At 42.4% G+C, this 27,356-nt stretch overlaps 1 protein-coding gene across 3 annotated transcripts; it reads right to left on the bottom strand.

Annotated features, from left to right (window-relative positions):
- Positions 1-338: 338 nt before the first annotated feature.
- Positions 339-21,030, bottom strand: CAV1 (caveolin 1). Of its 3 annotated transcripts, none has more exons than XM_074903132.1 (3): positions 20,813-21,030; positions 19,629-19,793; positions 339-3,055 (listed from the first exon to the last, which is right to left on the bottom strand). In XM_074903132.1, exons 1-3 carry the CDS (start codon positions 20,840-20,842, stop codon positions 2,714-2,716), a joined length of 537 nt encoding a protein of 178 aa, XP_074759233.1. In that variant the 5' UTR covers positions 20,843-21,030; the 3' UTR covers positions 339-2,713. The 3 variants fall into 3 exon arrangements, with proteins under 3 accessions (XP_074759233.1, XP_074759232.1, XP_074759231.1); XM_074903131.1 differs by lacking the exon at positions 20,813-21,030 and adding an exon at positions 20,507-20,599; XM_074903130.1 differs by lacking the exon at positions 339-3,055 and adding an exon at positions 15,792-16,198 and having other exon boundaries at positions 20,813-20,986.
- Between the last annotated feature and the right edge of the window lie 6,326 nt (positions 21,031-27,356).

Here is a 27,356-nt window from a genome sequence, read left to right as displayed (position 1 = left end):
TAAATTATGGTTAATAGATTTGTACGTCAAAATGTAATAGCCGGTTTTGTTGGACTTTTGTGTACTAGTTCAGTGGTGTGACAGGTATTGTGCAATAACCCCATAGAAAAGAACTGTCCTGTCACAAGTTGGGTCTATACATGGCTGGATAAAAGCTGTCATTCCCCTATTTCCATACATTAAATGCTTAGGCTAATGACCTTTTATTGGGAACAATCCTGTTTCCACTGGACTGAAAAAGAAAGCTTTAAACAACTTTAACTGAAGAGACAATCTAGGACTGAATTTTTGATGGCCAAAGTCTTTTATGTAAAATGAACTGTAAACAACTCATCATATTATGATATCATTCTCTTTATTGGATATTAAAATTGTCTACAAATAAATGACATTATCCCATGTAGGGAAACTGAGGAACACCAAGCATTTAAACAAGCCTAGGATCCCTATTCAGTGATGTATTCCCTAGTCCTACTGCCTACTTATTTAGCAGCAGAAAATATTTACTTAGGGAAAAAGTGTAATTTTTTTTTTGTTAGGAATAACCTTCCTGAGTCAGATCCTGAACCACAAATTGATACCATTTTGCACACTCTTTCTTGAGGAACAAATGACATCACTTTCTGTTTCTTTATCAAGAAATATTGGGGAGAAAAGCCTAATAACATAAGATTTGTTCACATTACTTTCAAGGGAAAAGAAGTCAGACAGGAGCTACCATTAAACATCTTTTTATTGTATTCTTTAATGTACATGCAAAATTTTTTAAAAAAGTGTCGATTATATCTGTAAGCGTATAACAACAATGTAAATGTCTTGGATCAGCAATGTATTTTGGCTTAGGGACTAGTAACTAAGTGAACAGACATCTTTCAGGATATACAGTTCATATAGTAAATCAAGAAAGTTTTCATCAGAGTGATTTTCTTCATCAAAAGATAAAATATTTCTTGTTTATAATCTCGTTTTTAATACTGAAAAAATCTATAATAGTACACTCTTCATTATGTACATAGAAAAACATAAAACTATATCCATACCAGTGTCTGTTTTAAATGCAAAAAATAGTAGTTAATAGCTTTGTAATTTTTATTTGTGCACCCTTTCCCCTCCCCCCACCCCCATTAAAAAATGCAGCATTTCCTAAAGTTTTCAATGCTTTGGCAGAAATTGAACCGAAGGCACTCCTGTGTTAGGTAAAGCAATATGTGAAATATCAGCGCTAAATAAAAAAAGTTGTAGGTGTACCAGACAGCTCCATGCTCAGCCTAAGACCAAATCTTGCACTCTCCAAGGTCAAGAACTGGTTTGTTGGAGATCCCAACTGCAGCAGGCATAGGCCCTAGCTTGGTTTACAATAAAGCTGATTAGCCTTACAATTATTTTTACAAATGCTTCATGCAAACTGTTTGAGGAGGCAGAGAACATCTCTGAACACAGTACTGTCACGAGGGCAAAAAGCTCTTGAAGGTCACAGCATCAGAACATGTTGCAAAGGCTTTGCTTTCTAGGCCTTGCACTTTGCAACACGGTAGTTTCAAACAACACCCTCTGTTTAAGACTTCCTGATGTTGCAGCTCAGCTAAAAATGAACAAATCAACCCACAAATATGAAGTTTCTAAACCATCTCTTGTGATGGATTAGTTGAGACTCAGCAAAGCATCCTGAAAATAATCTGTGTGCTAGTGGCATGCTAACTTCTGCTGATAGGGAAGTTTTGAGAGCTGATAGAAAAGTTTCTCTCAGGGGCAGCTCCTCCTCAGCCTCCTGTGGCTTGTGTTCGGCACACTTTCATTCTTCTTTCAATTCAGGGTTATCTCTGGCATACCTACGATATGTATTTATATGAGTCCTTTGCAAAAAGAGAAAAAGCCTGTGAGATAAGCACTGAAATGCTCACTAAGGGATGTGTCATAAGTCACAGCCGAGTAAACATTTCCTTAATGATCAGTTTCAGTTCTCAACTGCACTTCGCTTCTGCAATCCTAGCAAAGGCTGAGAAACAACTGGATGCATACTTCCAAGAGAGAATGAGACAGAAAGGCACCGACTGAAGCTTTTTATGCACATGAAAAGCTTTCACATGTCAATGTCTCCAACCTGATAAAGTGTTAGATTGTTGGGACATATATTAGTTCAGTAATTTGTTTACTTAACTAATTTATTCATCGTGCACCATATCTGACCATGACTAAATAGCTGCAGTCAACTGACAATCCAATTGAAAAAGAACATTCTGCTAAAACCTGCCAGCTGGTCACGTTCATTCTGCTGCAATAGCTCTGTGCTCTTTGGCCACAATAAAATGAATGGCTTTATAGTGCTGGAAAGCATTTTTGTCGTTCTTCAGTATCACTGTGGATTTATCTCACAAGGAATGAAGGGTGAGATAAAAAGGCATCCAATAGCACTTCAGTGTCTAAATTGAACAGCTAGCAAAGTGATAGCAGCTGGTATGGAAGAATAGCCATTTAAGGTTAGTTTGAAATGCAGACTGAAGGGGGGAAAAAAAAGAAAAAAAAAAGCAAGTAGTCCAGTAAGAATAAACAGTAGAAAAAGAAACTGAGCAAGTGATTCTTTGTTTTAGGCCAGTATATCCACCACCAGTTGCTGTATGTTGCTTTGAGAAACACAAAACTGGCACCAAAACACTCCAAACAAGACAAACCCCCCACCCTCTTCCCAGGCTGATGACTCTCCTTGAAATGTCCCTCAAATCTCTTTCCGTACTGTGGCTCGGATGCTGCTGAACATTTTGCCTATGGCCTCAAACAGTGGGTCGCAGAACGTGTGGATGCAGATTGAATAGACACGGCTAATGCACTGGATCTCAATCAGGTAGCTCCTTATGCACGGCACCACTGCCCAGATGTGCAGAAATGACAAAATGGCAAAGTAGATGCCCCAGATGAGAGCCATAGGAATGCCAAAGATTGCTGACAGTAAACGATAAAACCAGTATTTTGTTACAGTGAAGGTGGTAAAACTGGCCTTCCAAATCCCATCAAAGCTGTGCGTTCCCTCTGGTTCAGCAATCACATCTTCAAAATCAATCTGCAGCAAAGAACACAAAGTCAGGTCAGTCAGATGTCCACATCAAGGGTGGATTCCAGAAACACTTTTCCTGGAGAGCAATGGTCCACTGCAACAAAACACCAAAGCACAGAATTCCTACATCCCAACAAGATTAATTCCATTTTAACACATCATTTAAGCCATGAATCTTCAGTAACTTTTTCCAGCGCGTATCAAGGCAGCCCAAATGATTAGCTCAAAATTCGACATCTAACTCCTAGATGGAGACGTCTACAAAACTGAACACATTTTCCACATCTCCCTATAGCCCTAAGGGTATGCAGCGCCCTTCAAGTCTACTTAAGGGACAAAGCAGGTGAACAGAATTATCATGCTTTTGTTGCCTAACTTCACTGTTTCATATCTTTATGAATGGAATAAATGTGGTTACTACTTTGACTTTTTAGACACCTCAAGCATGTATCAGTAAAACGTGTTTTATTTGTCTGACTTTTCCCATCCTTCCCTATATAGAATTGCTGATTTTGACAGTGACAAAACAGTGATATTAGCTGTTTAAATATATAATTTGAAACAGGCATAGATAGTAGACAGAAAAATAAAACGCTAGATCTGCACCAGGTGGAGCTCCTGTCCAAAAGGGTTAGGGAGCTCTTTCATCTGATTAAATGTAAGGAGGCTCTTCACATTACAGCCATTTTGTTCTAGCCTATCCTGTTTATGTGATAACACTCTGCTCATGAAAGACATGGCCAGGCTAAGATATTAATATTTAGAAGGAACACACTCTTCCACATGGTTCACCACAAATTGTTCAAAAAGAATCGTACTCACAAATCGTTCAAAAAGTCACCTAAGGAAGCAGTGCATGCCAACAGGCATACTTTACTGCTCTCTGTTGAAATACTGAGCTATTCAGGAAGCTTAATTGTCAAAACATTTCTATTAGAAAATTAACAGAATTGCAATGATGGTTCAGTTCAACGTCACACAAACATTCGTTTGATATAACCCACAATACAGGATATTTAATTTAGTTAGCACAACCAACTGTATAGGTACTGCATTCAACAGGAAAGAGAAGGTCACAGCATTATTCCTCTGCAAGAAACTAAATGACTGTTTAAATCAGATGAAAGAGAAAAAGAAATTGCATTCCTGGGACTGGATCCCAAAGTGAGATGATAATGCTGCCATAAATGAAGATTTACAGGAGTAGCGTAAGTATGATATGGCTCATCAGCCTCAGAAACTCAAGCAATAGTACCATAGCATACTGGAAGGAGGTGAGTATACATATACCCAGCATAAATATTGTAGGAAAAAGCTCACGATCACTTCTTTTAGTCTAAAATATACATAATAATTTGAAAGAACTCCTCCCTCTCCCTGTTGAATCTTCAATCACCTTCAAACAAGTTACCTACAAAGTGAAAAATACTATAAAACCACTGGACTTTCCAGTTTCTTAAACCAAAAAAATAATTCCAAAGCAAAACTGCATAGTCTAGGTGCAATTTACTCAAATGGCTTCAAAGTCCCTGGGAGGAAGTTTCTGAATCGGTTGTGGTATCAAATATCTTGAATGTCTAACATCAAGCTGGCTTAATTAAAGATATTATTGGGGCTAAACAACACTGTCTGCCAGTGCTTCTCTCTAGACATCACATAATGCAAACTATAAACCTCCACTTCATCTGCTATTATGAACTAGGCTCTAGTGATCTGAAAGTGATCTATGATTCCTTGGGCTGGGAATTCATCATCTTCATCACCATCACACCTAAAGGTAGCATTCAGGTTGAAATTCTGTCTCCACAGAAAACAACAGCAGACTTTGCATTGGTGGAATACCCAAGGAACACACCTCAGTGCTGTGCACTTGTCCGTAAAGGTGTGCAGAGCTAGAAGTCTGTCTGGACTTTCTGAAGGTGAACAGAATAATTTTAAATAATATCTACAAAGAGAGGAAAGAAAAAGAGATTTTTGACTCACAGTTCTCTTCTGCAATAGTCCTGTGGGTATGCAATAACTTCTGTTTCTGTAGGTCATGTGCATGAATTTTTGGTACAAATCTTAGAAAACAGTTTCCTTGAAAACAATGTCTGAAGACAGCACAGACAATACATTACATCCATTGCTGAGTGAAGACAGGAAATTGGAAATTGTTTGGGCTCTGTAATTTCAGTGGGTGCAAGACTGAAGCTCTGGAGGAAATAACCCTAATTCTGAGCAAAGCATCACAGGCAACAATATTCTCTCTACTTTCATTTTGGGATTATTAGATGTAAAAGTTCATGTTTGGGAACTAAACAACTGACAAAATATTATCTTTATGAAGTACATTGGCCTTAAAATAATTACATTAATCAATCATTAAAAGTTATCTTCCATCTAGTAAGACAAAGCAAGGAACTTTCCTGGATGTATTGCGATCTTTTTACCAAATTAAACCATCAGATGTCCTTGTATCAGTCACAGGATTTTAGGACTACATGATGAAAGAATGAAGAAAAAGTTGTAGATGTATACATGAAGAAGTCAGATATATCTACTGATGGTGGCATCTAACTGTCTTACATCTATTCCTGTTACCCCCGCCAAAAGCTGATTTCAAGACCTGTATATTGTTCATTGAAATCAATCTCATTCTACTGAGTACACATATTGGAAAAATGTATGCCTGAGTTTATGGAGCAAATATATTTTCTTTGTGGAATACACAAACAAGGATTCTTAGAGTATCTGTTTCTGCAGCTATTCAAAAGCAAACTTTTCGTTGTAGCCCATATGCCATGTTATCTCATTTTTCAAAGACAATGGGCATTCCTGGCTTATCAACATCGTTTGCCTTGAAATCGGGTAATAAAAATTTGCAGATGATGACAAAACCCAAGATGATTACAGCAAAAAAAAAGTTCCTTTTTAAAAAAGATGCTACTAAATGAAGACAACATGGTTGAGCATAGCCCTCTTATTCTGAAACTTCTGGCAATTTATTGCATGCTTCCTTCCAGCTGATGTTGTGACCCTTGGTAAAGCCAGTTTGTGCACACAGGCATCATACAGCTGTTCAGTGTGAGGGCTATTCAGGGTCATGCCTAAAGTCTTTTTATTCAGTTCAGTTTTGGTGGAGTCTATCTTGTATTTTTTCAACTGACTTATAAGGGGAACATTAAATCACAGCAGGAAAGCAAGTTTGCATTGAGCTTCATCAGCCTTTTCATGGTTACATCTTTAATTTAGCTAAGTGGGACCTATTTTTATCAGCAAAGCATATTTCTGGCATACAAAAAGAAACCATAGGTTAATGTGAATGTCATAGAACTTTTAAAATAAGTATTAAGACTGGCCTGTAATTTGATTCCTTTCAAAATAATTCATTATAATCAATATTTGACAGAAAAATGGAAGCCAGTAAACTAATTCGTTTTCAAATCAAATAGTAAACTTTCTGTAATCATGATTCTCAGTAACTAATGCGTTTAGCCTGTTGTGCATTCCAAGATGTACATGGAGATAATCCTGGGGAGCTGACAGAAGAATCATGTCATATAACATTTCCAGATGGACAGCCCTGTCCTCATTCCAGGAGATGATGCTAATATTAGGACATGTATGATATATCTTTGGCCAGGATTTCCCAGCTCAAGTCATATACAGTTGTCCTAAAAGTACTTAGGAATCAGTCTGTGAGATCACAGAATCCCAGAATCATTCAGGTTGGAAAAGACCCTTGGGATCATCAAGTCCAACCATCAGCCCTACTCTACAAAGGTCTCCCTTACACCATATCCCCCAGCATCTCATCAAACAACCCTTAAACACATCCAGGGATGGTGACTCCACCACCTCCCTGGGCAGCCTATTCCACTGTCTGACCACTCCTTCTGTGAAAATTTTTTTCCTAATGTCCAGTCTAAACCTCCCCTGTTGGAGTTTAAAGCCATTCCCTCTTGTTCTGTCACTAATCACCTGTGAGGAGAGACCAGCACCAACCTCTCTACAATGTCCTTTCAGGTAGTTGTAGAGAGTGATGAGGTCTCCCCTCAGCCTTCTCCTCCTCAAACTGAACAGTCCCAGCTCCTTCAATTGCTCCTCATAGGATTTACTCTCCAGGCTCTTCACCAGCTTTGTTGCCCTCCTCTGCACTCGCTCCAGCACCTCGATATCTCTCTCGTGTTGAGGTGCCCAAAACTGGACACAATACTCCAGGTGTGGCCTCACCAGTGCAGAGTACAGGGGGACTGTCACCTCCCTACTCCTGCTGGTCACACTATTTCTAATCCAAGCCAGGATGCCGTTGGCTTTCTTGGCCACCTGGGCACACTGCTGGCTCATGTTCAGCTGCTTGTCAATTAGAACCCCCAGAGCCTTCTCTTCCAGACAGCTCTCCAGCCACACCTCCCCCAGCCTGTAGCCATGCAGGGGGTTGTTGTGGCCCAAGTGCAGGACCTGGCACTTGGCCTTGTTGAAGCTCATCCCATTAACATTGGCCCAACGATCCAATCTATCCAAGTCTCTCTGTAGAGCCTCCCTGTCCTCATGCAGATTGACACTCCCGCTTAACTTGGTGTCATCTGCAAACTTACTGATGATACACTCTATGTCCTTACCAAGATCATTAATAAAGATATTAAATAGAAATTATCCCAACACCAAGCCCTGAGGAACACCACTTGTGACCAGCTGCCAGCTGGATTTAGCTCCATTGACCACCACTCTCTGGGACCGTCCATCCATCCAGTGCTTGATCCACCAGACCGTTTGCTCATCCAGAGTGAATGAGGTTACAACAGTGGTGTATTCATGCCACCAACAGTTGTCAAGAGGTTACTTTCTTGGAGCAATTTCAATAACTCTCGGAATATTTCTACCAATGCACAGAAGCTGAACAGATGGTTCTGTAGTGATATCTCACTACCGTATCTTTCCCATTTCATTATTCCTCAAGTCCCATGTTCCACATTGCTCCAGTTTGAATAAGGGAGTTACCAAACTGAACTAGAGAGTGAAGACAGAAAACTGGCCTGGCAACTCTAAAAACTCTCAGCTAAATACAATGTTAAAATGAAGCTGTTATCTTCCAGAAAGCTGTAAGAACGTTATGAAATTACGCACGTGTCAAGAGAGTCCAGCTATGACTGGAACGTGAACATCTGCAGTGCTGTCCAAAACCAGACTTACCCACAACAGTGTACAGTTTAAATAAAGATAGGCAAGGAATTGAGGTAATCCGGGCTCTCCTACTTCTCAGCTGCTAACATATCTCGTACAGATGCACTAGCTGGCAAATGCTCTATTTATTCACTGTTCAGGCAGTACAGATAAGTCCTTACACCTCAGGAACTGAGATATCACCCAGATTCTTCCTGCACTAAACCACTCCCATGAAAGATCCTGTTTTTAACTCATAGGGATTAGTCCTCCACAGGCAGCAGGAGGAATAGGTGACTGCATGCATTTTGCCTTGCTACGGGTTACATTTACATCACTCAGATTACTCGCTCCTCAGTCCCTCCTCCTACTGCTCTCCTCTGTTTTTTAATTCAGTAGTACTCAGTGATGGTGAGTGTCATCAGACTGATAATGGGAGTTCAACTGAACTAAGTAAAGTGAAAATAGGACTTGGAGGAGAAAGAGAAGTGGCCAGACATATGATCCTACAGAAGAAAGACACTCTAATTTCCGCAAATGAATCTAACTGGCTTGCAAGGATAAGATACCTTTTTTAGGGTATGGTTCCTGAGGCCACTTTTGCCAAAGCATCACGTGTATGTAGATATGTGAAAAACTCTGTTTTATCTACATAAAGGCATGCTTAGGTTAGTCACAGGTCTTGTTCAGCAGACTGCATGTTCAGTGTGCAGTTTGTTCCTCCAGAGCTGTCCAGGTGTGCTGTGAAATCACGTTGGGTTATTTGCTAAGATAAAGAAAATACAGGCATGTTCACTTGCAACAAAGAGAGAAGTAAAGGAAATTTGTTTTGACCCTCTAAAGGATGCTAATAACTTGCTACAGCCTTCTGTTTCAGCCAAAGCTATTAAACATTATCAACTCCTGTTCCATGCCCACAATACACTTCCTGACTTCAGCTATTCTTTGTTTCCTACTATTCAGTTTGGTAAAGCCAGTTTTTGCATTGCTTGAAGCTTTTGTCTGATTCTGCTATGAGAATTACCACAGCTTCTTTTGCTCTGCATGTGTTTATTAAACTTTTATCAGGAAATTAAGGAACATGCTTTGATTCTAAAAGAGATTTATTTACAAGAAAGGGAAATGGTATGGGAAATTTGTCTTCTTTTTTCAAAGTCTGTTTAAAGAAAAAATCTATTAATTAAAAAAGCTTAGCAGTGTGAAGTTACTGTTTTTTCTAAAAAAAGCCCAGCTGACTCAAGAATATATGCCTTATATATGAAAACAGTTGACCTGTTGACCTAGCCACTTTGGTCCCTATGTATCAAAACCTGTCAGGCTGGAAAAGTGTGTTAAATGCGAACCTCAAACTGGCTGCTTACCAGCTGTGGTTCTTCTCGAGAGTTTGTTCTTTGAGGCACGTAATATCCATTACGTCATAAAAAAAATTACTGTGCTGGGTCTATCAGAAAAAAATTATTAAGGCCATGAGCATTATGCAGGCTTTAATTTAATCTACATTGCAACTATAATTATTCAAGTCTTCATGTGTGGTAGCTGTGTGCTGCTACTGTGCTCACAGTGTGCAGTTTTCATAGACAGGCACCACCACTATTTCACTGAGAAGGAACCCAAACAAGTGCTGAGGATGCCTACATTTTTGAGTGCCATCAATATCTTTTAGAGCCAGTGAAAGGATACTCAGATCCTTACTGGATCTCTCCTGACTGATCACTAATATCTCTAATCAGACAAACAACTTAAATATGCACACAACCTGAAAAATGTGAACAGTCCCACTGATGTCAATACGCTTACATGCTCTGCCAGGGCTATAGTCAAGTCTGGATGTATATTTATACAAGAAAGAGTCACAAGCTACTTTTCCTTACATTTTTAGTACATAGTATGGAAACTGTCTTTACTGCTTACTCTGTGATGTTTTTAAACAGGTTTTTTCCTGATACTAAGATTGTAAGTATAGTATTGTTTCACCATATTATATTGTATCCCTGTAAGACTTGAAACAGTCATATAGAAAAAAAAAAAAGCAGATCTGATTTTTTTTTCTGTTGTGATAAATGCAATTTGTAAAAAAAGAAAATGTGTAAAAGATCACAAAACAACAAGCCATTCTATGGCTTTGAAAGATGACATTCAGGGCAGGTGCAGCACTACTTTGGAGAAGACTGTAGTGTGTGTTCTTAAAAATAAGAAAATGCAAGAACATATAAGATCATTATTCGGTTTTGTACTTCTACATACTATTTGGACATAAAAATTGCCAGTTACGGTGTTTGGAGAACAAAAGTATCACAGCAGCAGAAAAAAAAATTAAGCAATAAGCTCACAACCATTCTGTTAAATCAGTTATATCAGCTAAACATCTAAATGTTTCCTTGACCCTTTGAAATACCATGTTTCCACATCTGCTGATGCTTGTCTTCCTGATCACTGCCAGTTTATTAGAAAATGATGGAGAATGTATAAGGTTGTTTCTACTGAATCCAAAGGAAAGAGCATGGGAGGTGTTGGGTCTTACAGAGGAGTACAGCTGCTGTTCTCCCCTCACCCCCCCAGACACTATGAACCCGGTTCACCCTTTTAAGAGCACTGTGTAATCTGTCTGGCAAATATTTATCTGCAGTTATGTAGAAAAGCTGGTACTTTGTTCCTGAAAACACAGAGCTTCATGATGCCTAGATGTTCTACTTCCTGACTAATCATTGTTTTCAACAGCAAACATTAGGTGCTGTCAGGTGTATAATAAAGGCAAAACTCATTCTATTCCAGAGTATTGTATGTGCCTCAGGCTATAGCATGGGTGACTACAAAACATGAATGTCCAGCAGTGTTCAGAGATGGGATAAGTTCTATCACAAGACAAGAAATCATCTTGACTCTTGGTATGGTGGCAAGCATCTAACACGGGAACCCCAAGAGTCCCTCCAGGCTGGGGTGCAGCAAGATTAGGCTCTGCCTGTCAACCCTGAACTCTGCCTTCAGAGCACAATGCTCTTCTGTGGACTGGCTGGATCAGTGAGCACAACACTCACTCCTTTGCACAAAAAAAAGAGATACCATGAGTGCAGATGGCTAGGACCAAAGTTTTTATGTAAGGCTAACGACAAAGAAGTAATTCCAAAGTGAATGAAACCCTAAACAAGAAAGCAGAACAACTGTTCCACCCCAGTTATTTTTTCAAACTGAGCAATGATTTTGCCTTATATTCCCCGTCTCCCTGTGCCTGCGTTCCATAATATGGCAAGAAAAGTGTTCTGCTGGCAGATCTCAATGGAAATAGTGAATCTCTCTTGAGTACTATAGAGTATGTGAGAAAAGCAAACAATGCTTTAACAAAGATATTCTTGTTGGAAAGCAGAATTGAAGGACTACACTCTTCTAGACAGAGTATAAAACCAGTCTGGTCAGGAGTGACCCCTATTGCACAGATAACAAATATTAAAATGGATTATGAAAAGTTTTAAACAATGCCATGACTTATCAAAAGGTCGTGACTGCAAATCACAATTTCACCAACTGAAAATCAATGAAAATAGCCAAAAAATAAAATGCTACTAATTACTGAGAGAACAACCTCCTGCTCCCTGCCCATGCTGAATTACTGATTACATACCAGAAAAGCCCTGATGATGGGCTTTGTTTTATCAGATGGGCAGGCTCATCAAAATCTGCAGAAGTATTCATGAGAAAAATACGACTGATGCCAATGGGTCAGTACTGTAGCAACCAGCCATTTCTCCAGAGATCTCTTCCTGAAGCACTTGCCTGTCTTGTTGCAGAAGCGAAACACTAGCAGCTTCAAAGAGACATCTGCACCCCTCTGAAACACAGCGGAACTTCCTGTGCAGGTGGCGGTATCATGTCAGCCAGTTCCTTGGAAAATACATTGATGTTGTCGGAGTAAGCAGTTAGAAAATAAAGTGGGTATTTTCTTCCCTGGAAACCGGGCTGCTGGGAGGTTATTGAGGTTTTCCCAAAGAGAAACTCTTAAGAACTTTCTTCATTTCATTTTATTATTTGTTTCATATTCCACAGTTCCTTGTTTGATACAGACATTTTAGCAAAGAGCTCTGATACGTACGAGCATGTACATCCATGTATGTCTGTCCATCTGTATGTTTAAAGAGGTATATTCATCAATATGAACACTAGGGCAAAGTTTTGACTACACTAAAGATAATGGGAATACTTTTACTGACCTAGTGGGGTCTGGAGTTAACCAAAATCCGGAAACATTAATAAAAGAAATTATATTCTATGAACAGATTTTTACATTGTGCTTTTATATTTTATTTTATACCTATAAATATAATATATATAATATTATGTTAGATATGATTATATTTATTATATGTATATGTATATTATTATATTGCCCTCAATGCAGGTTTACAGACCTGCTATTAAGGTAATAAACTCCTATTAAGTGAAAATTTTTAGAACTTGCTCTATCTTCATCCCTCCTAAATTTAGGCACTAATGGGAAATGGAAATATAGCGACCTTAGACTCTAGTAGTGCGTGGAGAGAGACGGGTACCTTTGAAGGGTGCTTTAGATCTGGAAACCACTTTTTTCTCTTTATCATTTGTAAAGGGAGTCTAAGCAGAGAAGACTCTTAACTAGGTGTACTACCCACAAACACATTCCTGTTAACTGCTGCAATACTTTTTAGGAAATCTATATACCTTGTTTTCACCTTTTCCCTCATTTCTACCTGAATATGCTTATTCCTAACAGTGAGTGTGCAGTGATGCCCAGCTGCCTCTTTGTTCCTTTAAAAAAAATTTGCCTCTGAACTTCTCCTGTTAGAAGATTGTCTTTCTTATGGAAGATCTTCCATTACTGATCCTTAAATAGGAGGTAACTATTTCTTTAGTATTTCATAAAAATCGAGATATCATTATGTCTACAGTTCTGGTCTTGTCAGAAACTGCACTAGAACAGCAATACATGAAGTTGGACTTCATAAAACAACAGGAGACTTTATGGCTGAGGTCTACAGGAGACATTAACCTTATCTTGAGGGAAAACAGATTTTCTTTCTGTAGCATTTGTTTGAAATCTGAAACGGGGTTTCAAGTTGACAGAGGAAGTGGTACAACCCATCCATGAGACTTCCTTAGGCTTTTTTGGAACTCCGAGTATAAATTGAGCACAGCAGGATTTTGGACAGGGAATGAATGTGATGCTTTCACCTTCAGCTGTGAGAGCATCTTCTCACTTCTTATCTACAAAGCTGAATTTATCAGTTCCCATTTATTTGAAAATAAAGTATATGGGCCAGAAAAGTAGAAGACTACGGACAAGCCCCATCCTCGTACAGCCCCATTAACATCTATAGCACAACTTCTTGACTATCTGGAATAAAACTGGGTGCAAGATTTATCAATGAATGTGCTCATTGGAGTGGGGATAGTGGTACTGAAACTATTTGTCCTTTTGAATGCTGATCTGATGACATATTTTGACAAGAATGGTATTGCATAAAATTCAAAGTTTGTTTTGCAACTATCAAAACACATTTTCGTAAGAAATCTGCCAGAAAAATATGAAGGGACTAACAGAGTTAAACCTTCCTCCCCAGTAAATCAAAAGAAATTAAATGGCATAACTTCTATTTCATCTTCAAAATAACAAATCCTTTTTAGTCAGAGATGGTTTTTATTACTGTTGTTTGTCTGGTAAAGAAAAGAGAGGTCATAGTTCTGGATCAAAAAGCTCAAATAAAATATCAATTCCTAATGTAGAATTCATCCCACTTTCTGTTTATTACTAGGGTATTTGAGAGCTGTGGGAAATATGAACTTATCTTAGTTTAGAACTGTATCTCTCTTCAGTTTTCCAGAGATCCTAAGTTTTATGGAATCATCCAAGTTAATTTGTATTTTCTTCTCTCTATTGCCTAAAATACAACAAAGTTCAAATTCTCACTGGGGACCTCATGGGCAGACCACTCTACTATACACATTTATCCCTCTTCCCCCCAGAGAGTTTTGGATTTCAATTAATTTTTTTTTTTTTTTTTTTTTGGCTTTAGAGATTCATACTCTTTGACACAGAGAATGGTATATCTATCCATATAGTGGATAAAATTTCTAAAATTAATTCAACTTGTTCTTAAAATTTTCCAACATATAATCTAGGCTCTGTTGAATTTATCAGAAATGAAAATTTTGTCTCCTCTGAATCTGAGATAGTGTCCAATAAATTCTAAGAAAAGGAACATCCATGCTCAATCGTTGGCTCTGTCCCCATGGTCATCAAATGAACATTCTCCTATGGAGTTATGAGTCATGTTCATCATGCTAAGCAAGAAGGCAGTACATAAGGCTTTAATAATACTATGAGTTTAAACGCAAACACATTTTTTTGAGAAATAAGCTTTAATCAGAAAAGATGCCATTATTATCTCTAATCTTATGGACATTCAGAAATTCCATGTCTAGAAACTCCTAATTAATGTGCAAGGAAACTGTTTTTCAGAAGTCTAAAACCTTGCTCAGTTCTCATATAAACTGGCATTAATAATGACTCACAGTTTTAATCTCTCACTCCTAGACTAGTCTTGGAAAAAATATTTGAAGCAGAATTGTATCATGTAGGTAGCCAAAGTCAAACGTTTGAATATTCTTGCATTTTAAATCTAAACCCTGCAGCTGGACCTTAATATGACACAAAGGTTCAGAATCATTTCATCTAAACGCAGTTTATGTACAAGTAAGGTGTCATGTCTAAGCTACATATATCATCGATGGAGAGATGATAAAGTGCCTTTTGATAGCACTGCTTGTCACGTCCTAGGGTTAGGCCTAAACTCTGTGATGTGAATCTGCCTCCAGATGCCTCTAACGTCCATCACTGCCAACACCAAGACCCCAGATGACAAACTTGGATTCAAACATACCCACACACATTAATATTTATATATTTACATATTTGTCAATTCGAATATTTATATATTCATACATTTATACTGAAGTACTTAAATATTTATCTGTTTTCTCAGGACTTTTAACAACATCTAAAAACAAAGAAAGGAGGTCTGCATTAATTTCACTTAATTTATTGCTTTAGAAAAAGCACCTGACTGAGCTCTGCTTTTCTCTTGTTTTGCTGTGTTGAAGAGCAGAACTCTGTTCTGCCCAGGCTGAGGCCTGCTGTCACATCAGAGTGACAGCCCTCAAAGCCTTAGCCGACCCATCTGAAAAGAGTGGGGGATGATGCCTGCTTTCTTTCCAGGAGTTTCTCAGGTGTGGAGATGGGAGGTGCTCTGCCTAGTCATCTCTCTGTGCATCTTGCATCCTGCTCAGTGCAACAGGGAGGGACCACAATTGTGAAGGATTAAATAAAAATGCAAACTGCTTTTTAAAAAACTTCTCTTTTTATTAGAAAGTGGCAGAAATTGTAAATGGCTTTAAAATGGCTCAGTAATACCTTCTTCCCTAATGCCTACATAAGGGTGCTATGATATTTGTCAACATCTGACTAAAAATTCCAGATTTTTCTTGCAGTGAGCTGAATTGATTGCATTAGCTTTAAGTGGAAGGCATAAATACGTAACTGTTTAAAAATTGGTACAAAAGGTCTGCATCCGTACATCTGTAGCCAAGTACTGGATTTTTTTTCCAGAGAGAAAAGGACTCATGCAACAAACAGCAGATAGACACCACTTATTTAAAAGAAAACAATAACTATGTTCTGGATGGTAGAACAAGCACAGGCCTTCCTGGCACACCACTGTAGGAAAAAACTGTAAACTGGCTGCAGATGTGACTGCACGTTCGGTCCTCACTAGTCCCAAAGGAGCAGACTTTGCAGGGTTGGCTACAAGGCCCATCCCCATCGTAAGCAAGGAGCAAGGGAGTACTGAGAAACTCAAGCTGCTGGAGACCTGGCTCCCTCTTCTGCTTCTTCCAAACTCTTTGTGCAGACTTGACCACAGATACTTTGAGAAACTTAGAAAACTCCAAAGAGTTGGAAGGCTGTAATTTAGCCATACTCTGGAAAACACAAACATTGTGTTGGAAAACAGGAGGAGTAAAGGCTGAACTGCAGGCACCTTCATGTGAGTCCTGGGTCATTGGGGAACGAATGAGAGAAAAGACAAGATCAGCTTTCTATCCTGCTTGTTGCATCTCATCACACATAAAAACTGTGGGACACAAGTCCAAGAGCAGAATCATCCAGTGAAAGACATATGAAATAGATACAACTGTGAGGGAAAATAGCTGCATAATCACCAGCATGACCCCCGGGGAGTTCCCAGATGCACAGAGGCTGTTTCTCCCTCGCTAGATTCCCTCCTTGCCTCCTTCATGACTCGCTAACTTCACAAGCCAGTGCCTCAAGGAATGGGACCACTGTTGCACATTCTTCCCCTGTCAAGGTGATGCATGAAGGCAGTCATATGAGGAAGAAACTCCTTCCTTCCCGCTCCCTGCTGAAGGAATTGTAACAGGAAGGAAATTCTGGTGATTTTACTAGATTGTGCTTCCTCCAGCCCAGAGCTGCCAACTCCGCTGTCTGTGGACCTCAGGTTGAGTAAGGCCTCATTTCCATCCCTCTCTGAGCAGAAATCCAGTCATTTACCTCACTCTTCTGGAAGTATCCCAGCACTTAGCTTCCACTTGGTAGCTCATTTGAAGATAAACTGTAAACTACCCTATTGCTGCCTGCACCGTGTATCTGCTGCAGAGGAAGCTGTGCAGATGCTTTATGTTGCACATCAAGGGAACATGTCTCCTGCTTCTCACAAGCAAGGGTTATTTTTAAAATGTGCTATGGGAAGTATTTGAATGCAGCCAACACTGAGGCCTTTTAGAGAGCTGCTTACAGAGCAGATTCCTCGTTCTCTGTCTAATCATTTCTATTTCATGGCTGACTGATTTGTCCCCAGTTTCCATGCTATTGTGTCTCACAGTCAAGTGGCAAGAAATGCGTTAAATGCTGAGCAAAAAGCAGAAGGTTCTGAATCTAGAAAAATGCAACAACTCTAAAGAAAACTGAGCTAAGCCTGAACCATACTTCTGGCTTTATAACACTCCTGAACATTTGTTTTTTTTCTCTGACTTTCAGCACCTGACTGAGACTGGGGACTCCTTCTGTTATACAACTGTACTTTTTACACTCTGCCTGGATGATTTACAGCTGAAGTAAGAAATGCAGATGCATGACAGAAGGGGATCACAGACTGATGGCTACGGCAGGAACTGAATCTGTGTATCTTCACCCAGTCCAAGCCTGTCCCCTAGGTAAAGGGTCTGAACTTTACTGCTATGTCTAATAGGCTGAACCTAAAAAGCAGTGTCCAAATAAACTGTGGCAAAATTCCTCTCTCTACTTTTCAGGTTGGACATACTCAGGAAATACTTCTAAAAATCAAAGTAATTCTCATTTATCTTTCTAACAGGACAGAAAAATGTTGCTTTATCATGCCCATATTTTTTACAAATCCTGCTGGTTTTATGACGCAAAATAGATCCTGTCTGGTTAACATCAAATTAATTTTGATACTTTCCTGTGTCTTGATGTGACTTATGGGCTCAACTGCTGACACAGAGGCTGTACTGGTATTCTGGGTGTTTGCTGGTTTTCAGTGAATGTGTTGGTCTACAATTATTTCAAAAGGACAAACTGAAAAGCTTGGTTTTTTCCATTGTTATAATTCTTATTTTCAACTTTCTTTTACATGATTGGATGCAGCAAACTTTCTTAACCACTGCCCCTGTGGGAAGCAGAAAGGGTAGGATGGGCTTTGCATGCTTCAGTTTCTAAGTCCATTAGGAGTTTTTTCCATCAGTGGTCTCCTTCTTTTCCCAGCAGAATCTTTCTTTTCCAAGTTAAGTTTGCAGACACCCGGATTCTGACTTGCTTGGGGGCTGTGACTCATGCTCAGAAGGTCTGGTTGCTTTGGGGACTTCTTCTGTTGATGTCCGCAATAAGCCACAAGGCAGACTCATCCTTCAGCTCCTGAATTCCCTGTCTATTCAGTTGCTCCTCCATGGGTAGGAGAAAAAAGAATTGCTCTGTCCTTTTTAAAATCACCCATTTTAATGGAAGTTTTGTACCATTTGATAATCAGATGATTTTTTTCTAAACAAATAATAACTTTATGCCTTTTCTTTCCTGATCACAAAGCTGACAATGGCTCCTTAAAGATATAGCCTGCTCTGAGGGCTAATTCTTAGTGTTGATCCAGCACAATGGCTAGTCATATTCAGCACCTTCAAACTGTGTTGAAGCCAGTGGAATTTGTGGTTACTTGAAACCTTGCTATACTGTCTGCAATAGCATGAATCATTTTACTGACATACATTCAGGAACCAGAGTCCAAGCTTTTCATTCTCTGGAAACAATACAACATTTCTCTTTTTGAATAACGGGTCTTCCTGACCAAAAAAATACGGTGAACTGCACACACTTTGACTCTGCTGGACACTAAATAAGCCGGTCAGTGGCTCAGTCACCCACTTCGACGGGGCAACTCCTGTTTTTCCTAGCTTCTGACAAGCCCAGATGACAGCATCCTTAATTTTCACATGCATAGTATAAAATCTGTCTGCTAAGAGAAAAAACAGCTCTGCGATTTTTCTGACCCAAGTGACTTCAAGCAAAAATCTCCATTGACCCTGATTTGTCAAAACAGTCAAACTCTGATTTTAAAACCCCAACAAAATAATCGAGACAAGGTCAGAGTTTAGATTTTGCTTAGCTTGTTGCCATTTACCGTTTCCTGAGGGAAGGAAAAACACCGAGGAGAACAAAACAAAACAAGGACACGAATCCAAACGACTGCCCGGACTTCTGATTTCGCACCCACTTGGCTTAGGGAGGACGATCTGTCCCGCAGGCCGTACCCTGCGGCGCAGCCAGCTTGGACCGCGCTGGTTTGGTGCCGCCTCCCTGCCCTGCCTCTGTACGTGCCCGAGGGAAGGAAAATCCCTCTGCCGCTGTTACAGAAGGTCACGCAAGTTTTTTCCCCCGGCTCCCCCCGGGTCCCGGGCGAGCCGTCCCGGCTGCGGAGCTGACCTGCCGGCACACAGCTGCAGCAGCCCCGCGCCGGGGCGGCCCTTGCCCCGGAGAGCTGCCGCACGCCCCTGCCCCGGGGGAGGCAGCCCCGCAGTGCCCCGGCCGGTGCGGCCCCGCCGGGGGATCACGGGCAGCCCGCGGGGGATGCAGCCCCGCCGCGCCTCTGCTGGCAGCTCGGGCAGGCAGCCCTGGCCCGCTGCCCGCCTCCCTCCTTTTCTCTAAAGTAAAAAACCCACCAAAACCACGAACAGCTCCTGGCCTTTTCCCTCCTGCAGCAGGTGGAGGGAAGCCGGTTGCGGACTCCTGTCACCCTGGCGATGCCCGCGTACTCTGCCTGGGCAGGACCGGCAGCTGCCCGCAAGTGGCCTCGCCCCTCGCCCCGTACCGCCTCGGCCCCCTCACCTTGACCACGTCGTCGTTGAGGTGCTTGGGGTCTCGGTTGACCAGATCAATCTCTTTGGTGTGCACGTCGTGCACCGCTTTTTCGCTCAGCTCATCTGCCATCATCTTGTTGTTGGGCTTGTAGATGTTGCCCTGCTCCCTGACGGGGGCCGTGTACAGAAAACCCTGCGGAGAGGGAGAGGAGGGCGGGCGGGAGGGGACAGCCGAGCCGCGCCGCGCCAAGGAGGGCAGGGCCGGGCTGGGCCGGGCCGGGCTGGGCTGGGCTGGGCTGGGCTGGGCCGGGCCGGGCCGGGCCGGGCTGGGCTGGGCAGGAGGGCGGGCAGGGGGAGGCGGCCCCGCGTCCCGTGGAGCGGCGGGAGCCTCGCTGCGGGGCGGCTCTCGGCCGGGCTATTTAACGGCGGCCGCAGGGCGCACACCACACCCCCGCGGTACCGGGCGCGGCACTGGCTCCCGATCCCGACCCCGATCCCGCCGCCAGGCGTCCCCGGTCCCGCCGCGCCCCGCCCCGCCCCACCCGCGCCCGGCCCCGCTCCGCTCCGCTCCGCTCCCCGCGGCGCTGCCCCAGGGCGGAGCGCAGCCGCCCCTCAGCGCGGAGGGCGCAACCGCCGCCCCCTCCGGCAGAGCGGGGAGCGCCCGGGGCTCCTCGCACAGCGCCCTCCCGCCCCACGCCTCCCTCCCCACACCGCGCTCCTCGCGCTGCCCCCCCGCCCCCCCATGCCGCTGCCGTGCGGACCCCAGCACGGAGCTCTCACCGTGCCCCCTCCACTCCGGCGCCCTCCCCGTCCTGCCCTCGCTATACCGCCCCCCCGGCCCGGCCATCACCGTGTCCCCTTCAGCCCGGCGCCCTCGGGGTAGCACCCTCCCCACACCGCCCTTACCCCGTGCAGCCGCCACCACGGCGCCCTCACCGCGGCCCCGTCCCGGCCGCAGGGGACGAGCCCCCCCGGGTCCGCCTGCCCCGCTCTCTCTGCCCGCAGGTCCCCGGTTGCCCGCCCTCCCCGCCGGCCGCGGGCTCCTCCGCCGACCCGCGCCCCGCTCCTCTGCCGGGCCGGGGCGCTGCGGCGGGCGCGGAGCGCGGCGGGGGTCGCCGGGCGGCCGCAGGTACCCGGCGCCGGGCGGGCGGGCGGCGGGGGAGCCAGCGGGGCGCTCGCAGCGGCCCGGCTCGGTCCCGCCGGCGGTCCTACCTCCGAGTCTACGTATTTGGTGCCGGACATGCTGCCCCGGGCTGGCTGGCGGCTCCGCCGCGGGTTTCTCTGCGCTATAACTTGTAGGACCGGAGGCAGGAGGATCCCGCTCTGCGGAGCGGGCGGCCAGGGGGAGGTAGCTGCGAGGGAGACGGCTGGCCGCCGGCCAGGGGCTGCTCCCTGCCTTCGCCTGGGGTGGATGACAAGCCGCGGTAGGGCCCGGCATATCGCAACGCGGCTGGGAGCCGCCGGGGGCGGGAGGGGGAAGCGGCCCTGCCCCGGCAACCTGGAAGCGGGAGGACCGGGGCCGGATGCTTGGGCCACGCCGCGCGGGGCCAGGGACGCGACAGGGCCAGGGACGCGACAGGGCCAGGGTCCCCCCGCGCCGCCCTCCCTGCCCCGGCCGCCCGCGCCCCCCGGCAGCAGGTCCCTGCCGCTGGGCTGCGGGGGGCCACGGTGCCGGCGGCCGGCTGAGCCGTCCGGAGCGGGGACGGGGGGAGCAGAAGTGGGGGGGAGGGCAAGGAAGCAATGAGGAGATGGAAAACTTTAGTTGTGTTGCACGTCCAGAGAGAGCGCGGCGTTTGTGGGGCTCCCCGCCCCCCCGGCATTGACAATAGCTTACACATAGTCATCGCGGCCCCAGGAACAATTGTGGAAACTTGGACACCCCTGGGATGAAGAAAAAGTGATTTTCTCAACCCGTTCATTTCAAAACTATGCAAATATTTAACAGTCCTGCACTTAACTGTGCTATATTTTTCCCTGGAGGAGACTGACCCATGAATGTCTGCCATGCATATTAACCATCGGGATTTGCTTCTAAAGAGAAATGGTGGGACACTGACATTTTGCCATGCTCTGTTCCCAAGGTCCTTTGTGAACTCAGGGTGGTATGTTGGTGCAAAAGCTGTAAGGGTTCATCACTGTATTCAAGATGGTTCAGGTTAGGGTTGCAGTGGCACCATACATCTACAAACTATGAATTATATATATATTTTTTTAAATTTTTTTTTTGGTGTTTGCAGACATCAGTTTTCTCTTAGGAAATCAGATCATGGTGAAAGATTTGTAACATTAACAGAAAAATAATGATCTTAGTGTTATGCCATTTAGTACAGAATTGCAGCAACCGAAGTAGAAAATTCTTAACTGCTGTATGTTTGGCTTTGGCAATTCAACAGAGAAATGACTTCAGAAAAGCCACTGGATGGATGCAGGCTCCACAGATGTAAATAACTGCACCTGTTGAAAAGGCAGTCTGCATGGACACGTATAACTGATATGGTCATCAGTTAGCAGGGAACTTTCTTTAAGAGTTTATATTGCTCATAAACTTTAGAACAAATGCTTTGAATGGATGTTCTCCAACTTTCCAAGTTACTTGTAGTTTTTAAAAGTAACTTTTTTATTGATGCAATAAGTCACTTAGGCCATCATTAAAATATCTTCATCTGTCCAAGCATTTGAGTGTGTGCATACGGTCAAATGGATCAAAGGACATAGTCTCTGCAATTTTTTGACCGATCTGAAAAAAACCCCACAAGACAGTTCTTTGTTTTCATACCTAGGAAAGATTTTCAGTTAGTCAGTGTCCTGCACATAAACCAGAAGATTTCAACCCATCATTCAGTATTACTCTGTATCTCAAGGATGGCCCTTTTAAAAGAAATTTCCAAATCATGCAACACTACTGCAGCTAGAAGAATATTGAAAGCTAGTGGAATTTATAAACTTTATGAGATGAATCCCAGAATAGGCTGCATACAAACTGAAACAAACCATAACATCTGATGAACCTTAGCATGAATGCTAAGAAGACAGCCTACAGAGAAAATGGCACTACCAAGTTGTAAGAGTGAGCAAAATACATGTGCGGAGATGTGTAGGGATAGAGCCCATTGCCTCTACTACTGTTGTATGAGAAATGCGCACAAATGTCACAGCCGGAGACTTGGTGTGGGTGTGTGCAGGAGTTCTTCAAAGAGCTCCCGTTACATACAGAGGAAGAGTATAGCTCAGTTGGAAAGGACCTGGTAAAGGCTTGCAGGAATCTTCTGAAAGTGCAAAGGCTGCGGTCCCCTTCTCAGTTACTATGAATTAATTATCCAGGGGTGGCTTAAAGTTACCAGGAGTTGTAGACAGCCAAGCTGGCCTTGGAAATGCCACTCCAGATGTCTTCTCACTGAACTTTGCTGTGTCTTTAGTAGCCCAGGTCAGCTGTTGAACAGGATTACATGCTACCTTGGCTGGCCATTCACTGCCATTCTTCTTTCGCCGTCACACCGCTCTTAAGCATTTCATGCCTAATTTTAAAAAGTTTTTATTAGTCCAAAGTCTTTCTTTAACTGAACTTTCAAAGTTTAGCATTACCTTAATTGAGAACTTGCTCTAAACATGGAGCAAAATGTGTGCAAGTTATGAGCTGTTCTTTCCATTGTGAAAAGAGAAAAGGTTTTAGTATGGGTAGGAAACATTTTTTCCCAGAAGCCAGTGTAAAAAAAAAAAAAAACAAACCAAAACCCAACCCTAAAACTGGATTGGACAGAATTCCTAAAAAAATTATCAGAAAATGAGTCATGAAACTGAACTGAATGTGCTTGACTGCTCACTGTATGCCTTTGTCTGGTATCAAACACTCCCTTTCCCTCCCCTCCTCACTGCCCGCCCCCCCCCTTTCTTTTTAAGCTTGTGTGATTATTCCAGTTATGGTATTAGCAATATTCCTGTTATATTCCAATGTCAGCAAGATCAGAATCAGCCCTGGGAAACTATTCTTAATGTATAGTTTCAACAGCAGCAACGCTGTCAGATAACAGGGGCTGTCAGCAAGGAGCCTACCCTATACAGAGCACTTAAAAACATGAAGTTTAGGAGAGGAAGATCATTGCTTTTTTTAGTGTCTTCTGTTCAGCTGTTTAACTGCATCCTTTTATGTGCATTTTTGGATGTTTTGCTGGATGAAAGCCCAAGCTGCCAGAACTGTTGGTAGTAAGCATCAGCCATGCTACTGTCCTCATCCTGCTGCATGGTAACAAGCGCTGGTCTGGATTTAACATGCAGGCCAGTGTTTTGCTCATTTCATTATTTACAGACTTGCAGTCTTGGAGGATTCATGGTGGTCATGCTGTCCCCACTCTCTGCAAGATTTATGTGTTTTGAATTATAAGTCACTGGATCAGAACTTTTCCACTGAGTTAGGGGCCCCTTGCCACCAGTATGTGGGACTGCACTTCCATGTGTGCATTTGTTTTTTGTCCTGTTTGTTCCTTGCATTAAAGGAGTAGTTAGGCCAGGAGAAATGGTAAGATCCCCTCACATTCCTTCCTTCTCACAATCTCTAGCTAGAAGTGATTTCCTTTTACATGGAAGTGCTGCTGCCACAAAACATTTCATAATAGCCTGAGAGCTAGAAGTAATCCAACACTGGAGAGATCAAAAATCCATTTTTGTTTGTCAGGTGTGCTAATGCATTTAGACTCACTTCTGGGAGAGTATTTTGGAAAGTGCCCTGTTCTGCTGATGTGCAATAAGTGTATTTTAAGAGGTCCAAGGCAATCTCTTCACTTCTTTTGGGATTCTGACTGGGCTTAGATGCAAGTAAGATGCCAAGTTTCTCAAACAAGGGCAGTTCTAGGCATGACCAAAATAAAACTGTAGGTATTGAGGGGAACTTATGTGAAAGGGAGGTTCCTTCTGAGTTTAGACATGTTCCTGGTTGGGTGGCAGCTGGGCAGGTTTACAATTTTGGATTTAAATGCCTGTCATCTCAATCCTGCAGTAGGTGTGTACATCTTATACTAGAGCTAGTCCCTGTAGGTCTCGATCAAGATAGCTTGTAGCTGTCTTGGCTAGAGAGGCAAATAGATTCAAAACTAATTCTGCCAGACCTTGAATAAATCTAGTCACTCTTTTCTGAACCCTTTTCAGTATCAAATTCCTTGACAAATACTGAGCTGGACCACAAATTCTCTTTTGTACCATTCTGCCAGTTCTAGCATATTATTAACTGTTCAGGTGTCTGACAAAAATACCAGACTGTGAGAACTAGTCTCATTAATGGGACTTAAATATGCACTCCTTGAAGGTTATGTAGGATGGAACTTTTTGTCACTGAGCTTCGCTGTTTTAAGTGTTTCACAACCAACCCTAATTTACAGTTCTAGCATTGTGATAGCTCTGATAGGGTAAAGTAAGAAGCTGGGTGAGGTAGGTACGTGGGGTGAAAAAGCAGCTCTTATTAAACTGATGCAGCTGCAAAAATAGACAAGCTTTCCTCAAAGTTAGAAATAAAAGTGTGAATCTCTACATTTTATTCCATTTAAGTGTAAAGTAGAATCTGATTCAATGTCTTGTGAAGGGGTCCTTTCTCTCACTTGCAGTTGGAGGGTCAAGCCAGACAACAGATGAAACCAAACACCTAACACAGGTGACACTCACCCCTGGCCTTGAGTTGTGAGAGAAGTGTGTAGAGAAAACCTGCCCCACAACTTACCTGAAGCTCTAGTTGCTTCCATAGGCCTGCCCAATTTCTGCAGCAGATATAACTTTTTATGTAGCAGAGGAAAGGAGTGAAGCCAAGACAAGCCAAACATTTTGCTTCAATCAGTGCAGAGAGTCTTCTCTGGAGGATGATTCAGAGCAGGAACCTACCTTAGCTCTGAATTGCCTATACAGAATACATTTTCATTTTGTTGCAATAAACTTAGGAAGTTTAGTGTAACCAGGCTAAAATTAGCCTTTATAAATTCTCCCCTCAGTTGTAAATCCCTGCATGAAGAAAGCACCTCAGTATTTAATGCATAACTGCTGGTTCAGTATACTCGCTGGAGGTCTCCACCTCTAATTTTCATGAGCACAGTGTACTAACAGACAAGTAGAGTGTCTGGTGTTTGACCTTGTTCCATTTGCATTTGCAGTTTTATTTTAAAAAAACACCAAAACACATGTATTTTTAAAAGAGAGTTAACACAGTTTAATAGCAATAGTTCTATCTCTGCAGGTGGAGGAATGATCACACCCTGTAAAAATAATGGACTTGCCATTCTTTGGCTTCCATTAAATATGAGTGTGTGGTCTGAGGTCCCAGAGCTGCAGGGTTGTTCTGAACTTTTCAGTCAGTGTATGCCTAAGTGAGCTTTTTGGATAGGTGAAAAAAGGTTCCTCATTTACTAATAGGTCAAAGTTTATGTTAAGAATTTATTCCAATTTATATGGTGAACAAGTAGGGGAAAGATAAGACACATAAAAATATGAAAGTTCTAGGATTGGAATAGAAGGATTTTATGAAATAGCTCTCATAAGGAGGCAGGTTAAATTTCATTGTGAATTAAAAGAAAACAGGCCATAAGCACAAATCCAGGGTTAGTTCTGTGTGTTAGTTGTGATCTTCATGAAAAACAAGATGCTGAAATATTTTGTATGACAGAACTGAATCTCCAGCTCATGTTTATAAATTTAAGGTCTACAGTAACAAGAGGCAGGCTAGAATTGGAACATCTCACACTTTTTATGTATTTGTCCTCATAACTCTACTGTGATAATGGAAAGTCTACTCTTGTTAAGAGAAATAACATTTTCCCCATTCCATAGAGGGGAAGAAGATGCATTAAAGTAGATGCATCTGCATCAGGTGTAAATTTTCCTACATTTGTTGCAGACAATGAGACTAAGTTTCTGGATTCCCTTCTTGCTTAAATTCTCATTTGTAAGTTGCTGTTAAAGGATCAGCTGGGACAGTTTGTCCACATTTCAAAGGGAGACAAACGTAAGGGACCTACCCCTGTGTTGAAGATCACAGCTCAGTGCCAGTACCCGTTCAGTCCCTGTTGTCTAACAGTGCTGTCAGCTATTGACAGTATCAGCTGTGGCAGAGCTTCAGGATATCTGTCAGAACTGTCACAATTCATAAAATCCAGAGCATACTTGCCAGCCAGAGTTGCCCAGGGCAAATTCACACCTAAGTATTGAAGAGTTTGTATATATTCATGCTTCCTTCCACTACTTTCATGGATGAAGCAAGTGTATTTGCAAAGCATCTAATATTTTACCCTAAGCCTAACAGTCCATTTGGTATTTTCTTATAGTAAAAGCACATCTGTTCTAGCAAAAAATACTGCTGTAAAAGAAACTTACAGCTTTAATTACTTCATTACAAGCTCATTTGAATCTTGTAACAGCTAGAGAAATGGTGAAAAGAACTAACTAATGACAAGCCTAAATCAAAATAAGAATGAACCAAACCCTTCTACTTGGTTGTGTTAGCTACAGCCAGATTTCAGTAAGCTATTTAAGAATGCATCTATCCAGGAGTGCATGACGTAAAATGATAGATTTTTCTCTAGGCAATGGCCTCATTCTCAAAGTTTGGATACAGCCCTGAGTTCCCTCAAAGCTTAGGCTTTTATAGAGCTCCTTTTAGACACAAGGACTAGTACCGATCGATTTTATTTTTTTTTTAGTGAATTCATCAAGGTGATATTTTTCCATTAAAAATATCTTTGTAAAAATCCTTGGATGTTGTAAAAGAAAGTAACTCTCAAAAGAA

Source organism: Athene noctua, chromosome 3 (assembly GCF_965140245.1).
Source record: "Athene noctua chromosome 3, bAthNoc1.hap1.1, whole genome shotgun sequence".
Taxonomy (NCBI): domain Eukaryota; kingdom Metazoa; phylum Chordata; class Aves; order Strigiformes; family Strigidae; genus Athene; species Athene noctua.
The sequence above is the reverse complement of the archived record's forward strand: the minus strand, read 5'-3'. Positions and strand labels throughout refer to the sequence as shown.

Coding starts and splice junctions, on each gene's coding strand:
- CAV1 (XM_074903132.1), bottom strand. CDS start 20,842: ATGTCCGGCACCAAATACGTAGACTCGGAG. Junction 19,794..20,812: donor CCAAATACGTAGACTCGGAG/GTAGGACCGCCG, acceptor CCCTCTCCGCAG/GGTTTTCTGTACACGGCCCC. Junction 3,056..19,628: donor TCAACGACGACGTGGTCAAG/GTGAGGGGGCCG, acceptor TCTTTGCTGCAG/ATTGATTTTGAAGATGTGAT.